General features: G+C 49.3%; 1 protein-coding gene across 1 annotated transcript; it reads right to left on the bottom strand.

The window, feature by feature from the left end:
- Positions 1-224: 224 nt before the first annotated feature.
- On the bottom strand, positions 225-1,298 carry LOC120107090 (thaumatin-like protein 1b). Its single transcript, XM_039120244.1, has 2 exons — positions 1,175-1,298; positions 225-1,086 (listed from the first exon to the last, which is right to left on the bottom strand). The coding sequence occupies exons 1-2, from the start codon at positions 1,227-1,229 to the stop codon at positions 416-418; spliced, it is 726 nt and encodes a 241-aa protein (XP_038976172.1). The 5' UTR covers positions 1,230-1,298; the 3' UTR covers positions 225-415.
- Positions 1,299-10,784: the final 9,486 nt, after the last annotated feature.

The raw sequence follows: 10,784 nt of genomic DNA, 5'->3' as shown, positions 1-10,784 counted from the left end.
TAGTTATGTCTATGAATTCATATGTTGGATTTAGATGCTCTGTATCCATTTCTTTTTGTTTAGTAAATGACATTGAACATTTTTTTTCATGCTATATAAAGAATCATTGTCGGCTTCGTGTTAATATGAGCAATACCCTATGGTAGCACGGCCATGTAATGCTCCAAATCTAAGGCTCGACATATTGTCCTAATACAATTTGGGAGGATGCTCTCCCTCAAACGTAAGGAGCAAAAAAGAAGTTTATTAATTGAAATAAGAATTAATTTGTCGTGCAGATGGATGACTGCATGACGTCGTAGCCTCACCAAACAATGATTCGGAGAGGATTTTCTCCCTCTCCGGATTTTGAGCTTTATTCTCCTATTATTACTATAGTGTAGATAACAAGGACTCGGTGATGCACCAAACGTTCTCAAGGACAGAAGGTGATGAGGTAATTAGCCCCAGTGCAAGTGAAGAGACTGGTTTTATCATCATAAGCGTAACTGTAAGCCTGAGGGCACTTATTCTTGAAGAACTCCGAGTAGTTCGTCGGCGGGCATGTTGCCTCGGTGTTATGATCTCCAGTGCAGCAGTACTGGGGCTGGTTAAATTCCAGGCAAGCGCTCTTGCAGCCAACGACGGAACCGGATACCGTGTCCTGCAGCACTGCCGGGCAATCGGCGTTGATGTTCGCCGAGCATGATGGGGCGGTGCAGCCCGACACGCCCTGTGGAGTGATGGAAACCGGCAAGTTGAAGCCATCGACCAAGCTAATGTCGTAGTTATCCTTCCCACCATCGCCCTGCAGCGTGAACTCGACGAGCGAGGCGGGTGGGGCACCACCGTTGCCGTTGCATGCGACCTGCCCGCTGCCGCAGTCACCGGTCTGGCATGTAAATTTCCCCGACGAGTCGGTGGAGCAACTGGTCCGGCCCCACATCCGGCCGGCCCACTTGGCCGGGGCGGTTATCGAGTTGGAGGCCGAGGCGGCGAGCTCGAAGCCCGTCGACGGGAACGCCGGGACGTTGGGGTTGGTCTGCACGCCAGGCCAGATCGTTTGGCCGCAGTTGTTCTTGATGGTGAACGTAGTTGAAAGCCCACCTGAAAAATTTTAGAGGTTAGCCAGATATTATAAGAAGGGAGACGAAAACGAGGCTCGGAGGCTTTAAAAATGGATCATGAAGCAAACCTTGGACGTAGAGGGCAGCAAAGAAAATGGCAAGGAGAAGCGATGGGTTGGCCATTGAGGACTAGGAAGGCTTGCACTGGATGGATTCCGAATGCAAGAGAGGAGGAGTTGGTGAGAGCGTCTGAGGTTTGTGGGGGTATTTATAGGGGATATTTTTTGACATTTTTTAAATTTCTGGATGGAACGGGGATGATAAGATGGAGAAGTTTGGCTACGTGCATGGAAGGAAGGCGAAAAGTCCTTGTTTGATTTGTAGAATTCTTTTTCGACTGGTGGAAGTCTTTAACGCCGGTTGCAATCATAAACAGAGAGAGGCCTGGCATGATTTGTGGAATTCTTGCTCCGGCTGCGTAGTCTGGGACCTGCACCAAGTCGGATTAAGGAAAAGTATAGGAACGGGAAATTGCATTAGCGGGAAGTCCTTAGGTGGGTGGTGTCTTGTCGCAAGCGATTTTGTCACACTTGTTTGAAAGGGGAAGAACCTTGGTGGTTGAATCCTCATTTGTTTGGTTTTCCACAAAGCATGCGTGAAAACTTGTATTCTTTGAAAAATTTGAACAAAAGAGAAAGGATGAGGTCGGGCAAGCGATCAACTTTTCTTTCTAGGAGACGTGGAAAAATAAGAATGCATTATTATCTATTTTATAGATTTATCTATGTTGAATGTTTTACAACAATAATAGAATAAATTTTAAAGATTATCTAATTGAAATTAAATATTTATATACTTAAAAAATAATCATGTTCCTGTCTTTTACTAAATTGTTATCAGATTTTTTTGCATGTTGCATCCAACATTTTATGGATTCGAAAAGTTCACTAAAGAAAGCCCATAGAGCATTAATCAAAAGGTATAGAGAATTTTGTTCTAGGGCTCGAAGCCGAAGTCACCTGAGCTATTGTTATTGCTACTAGGAAATAATTATAAAAAACTCTAAGAACTCATTCAACATGTATTGTAGGATCATACGAAGGGTAAAGCTAGGACGATCATGGTTTTATTCGATAGCGAGAATGGGGATAAGCTCATCATTTTTCGCTTGATAAGCTTAATTAAGTGAATGGAGAAGCTGTGAGGACCATGCGGACGTATGTTTAGTCCCATATCAATTATGTACTGGGTAGATCTTGAGTACTTATATAGAGTCAGAAAACTTAAATTATCATCCTTCATTGAAATTATATGCTTCTCAAAAAAAAAAAGAAATCATTTTTCTTATTAACTATGAAATTTTTACACTCAGTGCCTCACAATATTTTCAAATCTATAAGTACTCCGACATATAGCATCATCATAAAATAAAATTTCTCTAGTGTGTGCACAAAGATCATAAAGAGTAGTCTTCCTTTTTTTTTGATTTATATCCTATCACATCCATCTTAAAGTGAAAATAGAAGAATCAAAGGATGACGAAACTCTTCATACTAATGAAATTTGTCCATCTCGTGACTTTAAAAAAAAGAAAGAAAAAATGTGAAGTATTGTTTGTGAGGCCGCCCACACGGGATCCTCTTGTCTTCCTCGTCAATCCATCCATGGGCCCTTCCTCATCCTCCCTGAGTCCCTTTCTCCTCCTTCGAATCTTCATTCTCATGAAGGTGTCTATCTCTCATGTCCGTCTATGAAGACTTTTCCCTCCTCCCCAATTTTCGTGGATTTGACTCTTCGGTTGTCATGATGCGATAAGCTATGTGGAAAAAAAGAAAAACCACTCCATAAGGTCTTCTCTCGTGTGTGCCTCCGAGAATTTCTGTTCATCTTTACCATCGGCATTGTTATCATAGTGCCACTTGCGCTATTGCAGGCCTTTCAGGTGCCACATCCCACGATCCCTAAAGAGGCTCAAGAATTTTTATGACATGTTATTTGAGCATTGCATTAAGGCTCACATCAAGATGGCTAACTAGGCCTAGAAATTTAGCAACAGGATGATTGTGGGAGCGAGATTGAAGCTAGTACGCCTGCTCGAATGAAGCAGAATGGAGGGTATCCGCTCCATGTCTATTTCATATCCTTAAGGCAAGAACAATAGTACCTACCCTATACTATATAACTTTGTGAGATATAAGGGAAGTTTTCTCAAAAACATGAATAGACATTTTTTTCTATTTTGAGATAATCAAGTTTTTGAGGGTTGAGATCAGATCCTTTTTGCTTTGGAGCTAAAAAATATATGGAGAGACCTAGTTTTGAATCATAGGCGATTCATATATTGCAAGCAGTTGTGACTTAGCAGAGCTCAACGTTCTTCCCCCTTCATTTTGTTTGCTATTACCTTGCATCTTAATATATTGGGTTAAAACTTCCTATCTCTTCTCTCTCTTTTCTTAAAAAAATTGTGAGGTCCTCTCTTCATGTTGCAGAACAAGTATGTCCCGCTCAGTTATGGGCTGTCTTGTAAAAAGTTTGCGAATTGAAACTGGACCTCTCTAGCTCGGGCCAAAAAGGTGTTAGTCCAAGAAACAAATTTTTGAATACACAGTCTACACGAGAAACCCAGTCTATGGGAGCTATTGTGCAGCCATCACTTCGAAGGGTTGCATTTAATATCAGAGCTATTAGTCCGCTGGTTGAATGATGGGATGTTTCTCTTTGAAATTTCAAATGATTTTTTGTTTTTTAATAATTAATGCATGGGGGTGGAAACTTGTTCCATTATCCATGCGGCATAATCATTATATAATGTATGATGAAGCATCTTATTATTTTGAATAAAGACTTGACTTTGCAAAAGAGTTCTCCTATGATCATCTTCCTCATATTTTTTTGCTTGATTTTCGATAGGTGAAGAGTTTATGCGGATTTTCCTTGTGCTACCTTGTTACCTCAAACTTGGTGTTCAATCTACTTGTTGTGGTTCAAATTTGGCCCGAGGGTGACCATGCCGGAGGAGTCGAGGGAGCTACTGGCTGGGGCAGAGAAAGGGGAGCCACCATCCGCGCGATGGAATACCTGCACAAAGCCTCACCGGTAGTTCCGGTGAGGCCCCTCCGACGCTCAAGTTAGAGTGGATCTTAGTTGGTCCAAAAGTCATCCTTTAAAGTTACCTGATGGGGCATTTATAGTCCCGGTAGAGGTGTCCAGGTGGCGGAAGTATGACCCATCCTCATTATGGGAGGAGATAGATTTTAGACAGATGGCGCACAGCTAGAGCTTGCTTGAGACGTACGACGTAGGCAATTTCTGTGGACGGTAAGGCGTTGATAGGTATGACGGAGTATGGCTGAAGCAGCATGGCGTTGTCCTTGGCTGTCGTTGGCCGGCAAGCAAAGCATGGCACGGTGACATGGTAATGTACGACCACGTAGAGATTATTGCAAGTCGTAGTAGCGGAGAGATCCGACCGAGGTCAACTGAGCCTTTGGTGGAGTCTGAGATCGAGCTGATTCTGAGCAGGACTGTGGTCCTGTCTGGTCGGTGTTGTGGTCTGCTCAGCCGAGACGGGATGATCCCTTGCCTTGAGCAGGATGATCCATTTTACCCCCCCCCCCCCCCCCCCCCCCCCCAATCACTACTAGTTTTGACATTGGAGCTTAGGTTGTTATTGAATCTAATGTTCATTACATCATGCTCAAAATACCAAGGAGACAAGTGCAACAAATTCAATGGTGTTTTGCATACCCAGAAGCTTCGAGATGTGATGCATCTCAAGCAAAGATAAGTAGAAGGTAATCCACTTTCATCATTTTTATGAAGGAGCAACTAGTAAAGGGGCTTTCCCCATCATGATGTGAAGGCCAAGATGACTGCCGGTCATCTTTTTATGTTCATGTTCATCCCTATGTTTTCTACTTGTCAACATTATAGGACATATGTCTTTTTGGGGATAATTTTAAGTGTAAACAAATCTGTTGCTGGAAAGTGGACCCGGGGGCGACCGTGAGCCGAGAGAGGAGGAGCTCCGCTGCTGGAACGGTGGGTGGTGGTGCGCCGGCTGGTGGCGTCCTCCTGGAAGATCCTGCAAGAAAGCCAGTGGCCGGGATCTCCAGCGCCGGCCCTCCGATGCTTAAGTCAGAGGGGGGCTGGTGTAGTAGTAGAATAAAAGAAGAGACCCTTTGTTCCCTCCCCCAGGTTTCCTTTTATAGAAGGGTATTATGTTACCTGAGAGGTGATAGGTGTTGCTTGTCTTTTTGTGATAATTGGGCACGATCAGGTTCATTGATGGTGTTGCGGAGAATAAGGCCGGATCAGACCGGAGTCAGCGAACTGTCGTGGTTGATCGGACCTGTTGGAGTTGTTGAACCGCCGGCCGTGGTGGGCCTGGGGTTCGTAGATAGCAAGTGCATTGATTGCTGAATGAACCAGTGATCAAGGAGAGCCATACGCTTTGATGGTCCAGTGATCCGGAGATCATCTTGAGCCGTATTCATTTAATGGTTGTGTGCATCAGAGGCCTGCAGGGGTCACACGTATTAATGATAGGGCGTGCCGAAAGCCTGCGGAGGTCACGTGCCCTAATGGCTTGAGGACAGTAACAGAGTACAGTGGAGTTGGTTATCTGGTTGTCAGATCCCCTAGAGGATTCGGCAAGAGTTGGATATTTGGTTGAAGGCATGGGCTCGGCACGGGTGTCGAGCCGAGCCAGTTGCTCAGCGGGGTGCCTCCAGCTTGAGCGCTGTGAGGCCGGGCGCCTCTCTGGTCGGCGCTCCCTGGTCGAGCGCCATTCTGGTCGGTGCCCCCTAGCCGAGCGCCTCTCTGGTCGGGGGCCTCTTGGCCGAGCGCCTCTTTGGTCGGGCGCCTTTGAACTGGCATGACTTGGGTTCTCCCCCCAACACTACCCCCGACTTCCGAGTTCCAGCTGGCCACCAACTTGAGCGCGGGAAGTAGTCTTAGTCGAGCTATCATGAGTTAAGGAAATTTCGAATTATCATGCGCTTCGAATTATCGCGCGCTTCGAATTATCGCGCGCTTCGAGGTGCTTTTAATAGGCGGCGTCTCTCCTTTCCCGAAACGTCTCATTATTAGGGTGCTTTCTCCGAAGTGTCCTCGCGTCGTGGGTTCATGATAGGGCCACACAATTCGACGAGGCGCTTCTGTGTTCGAAGCGTCAGCCCAAATTAAATGTGGCGCTCCGTCTTTCGTGTCGACACGTGTCGCGATCTGAACGGGGAGCAGCATTTTTTCTCGCTGATCTGGTCCGTTGGAGGGATTTATATAAATCCTCGCCTGGCCTCTTGCTATTTTCTTATTGTCTCCTTCCTCCAGCTTTTCTCAGTCCGAAGCTTCTTATCTCCGGCATCTTTCAAAGGTCCCCCCTCTTTTTTTTTTACTCTCTCAGAATCTTTCCTCCCAATGGGTTCCGGTCCGAGTGATGTTGAGTCCACTATGAGTGAGTTGGAGGTCGAAATGGCCGAGGAATGGTTCTTTCCTCGACGGGGGTTCCGTCTGGAGCCCGCCAGGTTGGGGGATCGGGTAACGAATCCCCCGGTAGGCCGGATCGGAGTGTATCTGGAGGCACTCTGGGCTGGCCTACGATTTCCTCTTCACGGGTTTGTGAACGAGTTGCTCACGGAGTATCAGTTGGTCCCGGCGCAACTCGCTCCGAACGCCTGGAGGACAGTAGTTGGTTTCCTGTCGCTATGTTTGGCGTTCGGGATTCCGACTTCTGTAAACGTTTTCCGGCGACTCTTCGTGCTGAAGTCGAACCCGGGAGACGGAGAGTGGCTCTACATCGCCCTTCGGGTGGGTCGACCACTCTTCCAGGGCGCTCCTTCATCCATTCACGAGTGGAAGAAGAAATTCTTCTTTCTGGGCTCTGAACGGACATGGGGGTTTGACCCTAGGTGGAGGTCGACCCGACTCAGGTCCGTCAATAAAGTCCCCAAGCTTTCTACACGTGAGCAGGGGATCTTCGACACCGTTCGCAGCCTTGGGGACGGTATCCTACTGAGCGGCCTCATAAGTGAGGACGCTCTAGTAAATGTTGGCCTGAGCTTGGCGCGTTCTCATGGTAAGGGTAACAATAGAAAAGTCGCTTTTTACTTTGCTATTATTCCGTGTTCTAATCCTGCTCGCCCTTGCAGACATCGCAAAAATGGTGACCAAGAGCGAGGTCCTGTACGCCCGATTTCAGAAGAGGGCGGCCGAGCTCGCGGGGGAGCCGACCGAGCCGAAGAAGAAGGCGAAGGTCTCGGCGACCGCGGCGGTCGAGACGGGCGCCCCCCGCACCACGCACTCTGAAGCTGGTCGGAGGGAGGGCCCAAGTTCCAGTGGGGCTACGATAGCGCTTCCGTGTCCGGCGCCAATTTTACAAATTCCTGGTCAGCAGGAAGCTCCGCGCGCCGACCAGGGGGGAAGTTCTTCAACGGGTTTGGCGCTTGCGCGCCCCGCCCCAGCTTTGCGGCAGTCAGATCGGCCGCCTGTCCGACCCCAGTTCCCCAGTCCCGAGCCGAGGAATAGTCAAGGAGCTGCGGGGTCGGCTCCGCCCAGGCCAGAAGAGGCCGGCCTTCCGGGCTTGTCGGGCCCCCGGGAGCAGGTGCCTTACGCTCCCGGGTGGGCAATTTTTGAGGGCGACTCGGCCCTCGATAACCCCCAGGTAGCTCGCGAGGTTCTTTGGGTTGCGCTGCTCCCGGCCGACCAGGCCAAGATCCGGTCCATGAATTATAGCACCTTCATGGACTCTGCCCTTTGCTCTGCCATCCGGGTAAGTTCATCTCTTCGTTCATGCAACTATATTTGTGCAAGTTTTATTTTAGACTCGTTTCTTACGTCCCTTTTTTACAGCATCTGCACGAGACGGAGACGTTGATGTATATAATCCAAGATTATCGGGAGCGAGACCGAAGGCATCAGCGGAGGCACGAGGAGGCCGAGGGGAGGCGCCTGGTGTCCGAGACCAAGTGCCTGGAGCTCCAGGCGAGAATAGGGGCGGCCGAGGGCGAGATTCGGGCTCTGACTGCCGAGCTCGAAGAGGAGAAGGGCGCGCACGCACTTGCCAGATCTGAAGTGCGCGCCGCGGAGGCTCGTCTGGCGGAGGCCGAGTCATCGCTCGCTATCCGCGAGCAGGAGGTGGGGGAAACTCACCTCAAGGCTCAAGAGCTCGAGGCCCGTCTGCTCGACGCGCAATCTTTGCTCGTTGATCGCGAACGGGAAATAAAAAATTTGGAGCGGAAGGCCGCCTACCACGAGGCTCGGGAGAAGGCGCAAGACGCCGTTAAACTCTTCCGTGAATCAGAAGAGTTTCGCGACTTATTGGAAGAGGAAGGCGTAAACGGGCTCATCCAGGGCTTCAAGGACTTCCGCAACCAGCTACGGCGACTTCTTCCAGACTTCGACCTCAACCTGCTTCAACCAGGAGCGGGGGTCGAGGAATCCGAGGCGGAGGCGGAAGCTCCGGCATCTGACGGGGCTGACCAGGAGGGCCCGGCCGAGGCGGACGAGGCTGCTCCCGGGGTCGCCGAGGCTGCTCCTGAGGCTACTCCAAAGGTCGCCGAGGCTACTGAGGTAGGGGCCTCGATCGCGGAGGAGCCAGCCGTCCCTGAAGTCGCCGAGGACAGTAGGGCTGAGCCTTAAAGTTTTTCGTTTTTTTTTTTGTAAATTGGGATGGCCTCCATACTGTTAAGGTCGAGCCCAAACTTTGTACTCAGCCTTCAGGCTCCTTTAAATAAATATTTTTTCGTAACTTGCAATTGGTTTGTGTTTTCGATTTTGGTAGACCTAAGTTTCTTCACTCGGGTCCACTTTAGGTTCCAGGGACTTGGGCTCTGCAGCCCCAACTTCGTCCGCTCTATAGTTAGACCTGCGTTTAGGCTCGGCGTATTTATCCAGTCCGAGCTCAGGTCCGAGTTTCCGCTGCTCGGGCCTTTGACCAGTGATATCGCGATGCTTGTGTTTAAGAGGATACGCTTGGGCTCGGCAAGCCTTCTCGAGCTTAGCTCAGAATTCGGCCGAGCCATAGGACCGAAGATCGCTAAACTCGAATTTTATTCAAACTTTGAACTCGGACCTTAGGTTGCCGAGGCGGATTGTCGGGCTTCTTTCGACAACCGAGTCGGATGTCCCGAAGTTCGGGATGAGGACTCTATCGAGCTGCCGATGTAAACTAGGCTATAGCTCACTATCGAACAGTGCATGTGGGACGGGTGAGGTTGAGTAATGATTGGCCCGACCAGGTACCCCGACGCTGGTCGGGGTTTCATTCAGGTAATTAATTAACAAAGAATAAAGTAAATAAAATAATATAAAGACATTAATTGAATGAGTACCTGGTACCATGAGCGCCTTATGCCGAGGCTGCAAACTTCGCTCGGCGATTTGGAGGACGCTCTTCTGCTCGGAGTCCGTTTTTTAGGGACGCCGGCATAATAGAAGCCAATTGCCATCAGAGTGTCGCCAATCACGAATGTTTCACTGATCGAGCAGGAGATCGAGCCGAGCTCGATGTTCGATGGAGATCGAGCCGAGCTCGATGTTCGATGGAGATCGAGCCGAGCTCGATGTTCGATGGAGATCGAGCCGAGCTCGATATTTGATGGAGATCGCATCTCGAACTCACGAACTCACGAGCTCACGCGAACATCTTCAGGGAGACCACGTAGGTGCTCCGTCATCCCGAAGTATCGAGACATCTCGACCGTAGTCGAGGTATTTGATGGAGATCGAGCCGAGCTCGATGTTTGATGGAGATCGAGCCGAGCTCAATGTTTGATGGAGATCGAGCGGAGCTCGATGCCTGATGGAGATCTACAATCACAATGGTGGATAGAAGTACGTGGTCTAAATCCGAGCTCGATGCCTGATGGAGATCGAGCCGAGCTCGATGTTTGATGGAGATCGCATCTCGAACTCACGAACTCACGAACCCACGCGAACATCTTCAAGGAGACCACGTAGGTGCTCCATCATCCCGAAGTATCGGGGCATCCCGACCGTAGTCGAGGTATTTAATGGAGATCGAGCCGAGCTCGATGTTTGATGGAGATCGAGGTTTCGTCAAGGCATCTGGCTCCGCTTTATGCCGATTGGCGAGCTGGGCCAGGTCTGGTACCATGAGACAATTATTAGGAGAATCGGCGAATTTGAACAAGTGCACATAAGCTGTTGTAAAATGAGATTTATGATTAAAAATTGGAGAACCCCTCGGGGTTCTACCGGTAGTACACGCGGAGATTCTCAGAACTCCAGTTGCGTGGAATGGGAGTCCCATCGAGAGATTCCAGCTTGTAAGTTCCGGATCGCCGGACGCGTGTGACTCAGTAAGGTCCCTCCCAATTTGGAGCCAATTTTTCTTGCTCGGTCGGTCAGGAGGCCTCGGCTCTTCTAAGGACGAGGTCCCCTGCTTTGAAGGATTTAACTTTGACTCTGGCGTTGTAGTACTACGCTGTCTTTTGCTGGTACCTTACCATGCGAACTCGGGCCCTCCCTTGTCTCCTCGATTAGGTCCAGGTTGTTTCTGAGCTGTGAGGAGTTAAAGCTGGCATCATAGTGTTCTACCCTCGGAGAAGGGAGCCCGATTTCCAATGGGATGACAGCTTCCGTTCCATATGTTAAATTGAAGGGAGTCTCGCCGGTGGGGAGACGGAATGTGGTCCGATAAGCCCACAGGACATTATATAGGTCTTCGACCCACTGCCCTTTGGATTTGTCGAGCCTGGCTTTGAGCCCCTGCAA

The sequence above is a fragment of the Phoenix dactylifera genome, unplaced genomic scaffold, assembly GCF_009389715.1.
Source record: "Phoenix dactylifera cultivar Barhee BC4 unplaced genomic scaffold, palm_55x_up_171113_PBpolish2nd_filt_p 000761F, whole genome shotgun sequence".
Taxonomy (NCBI): domain Eukaryota; kingdom Viridiplantae; phylum Streptophyta; class Magnoliopsida; order Arecales; family Arecaceae; genus Phoenix; species Phoenix dactylifera.
Note: the sequence above shows the minus strand (reverse complement) of the source record. Positions and strands in the feature narration are given on the sequence as shown.

Excerpts from the sequence above, each read along its gene's own strand:
- LOC120107090 (XM_039120244.1), bottom strand. The coding sequence starts at position 1,229 with ATGGCCAACCCATCGCTTCTCCTTGCCATTTTCTTTGCTGCCCTCTAC. Across the intron at positions 1,087-1,174 it reads TGCTGCCCTCTACGTCCAAG|GTGGGCTTTCAACTACGTTC; the intron begins GTTTGCTTCATG and ends AAAATTTTTCAG.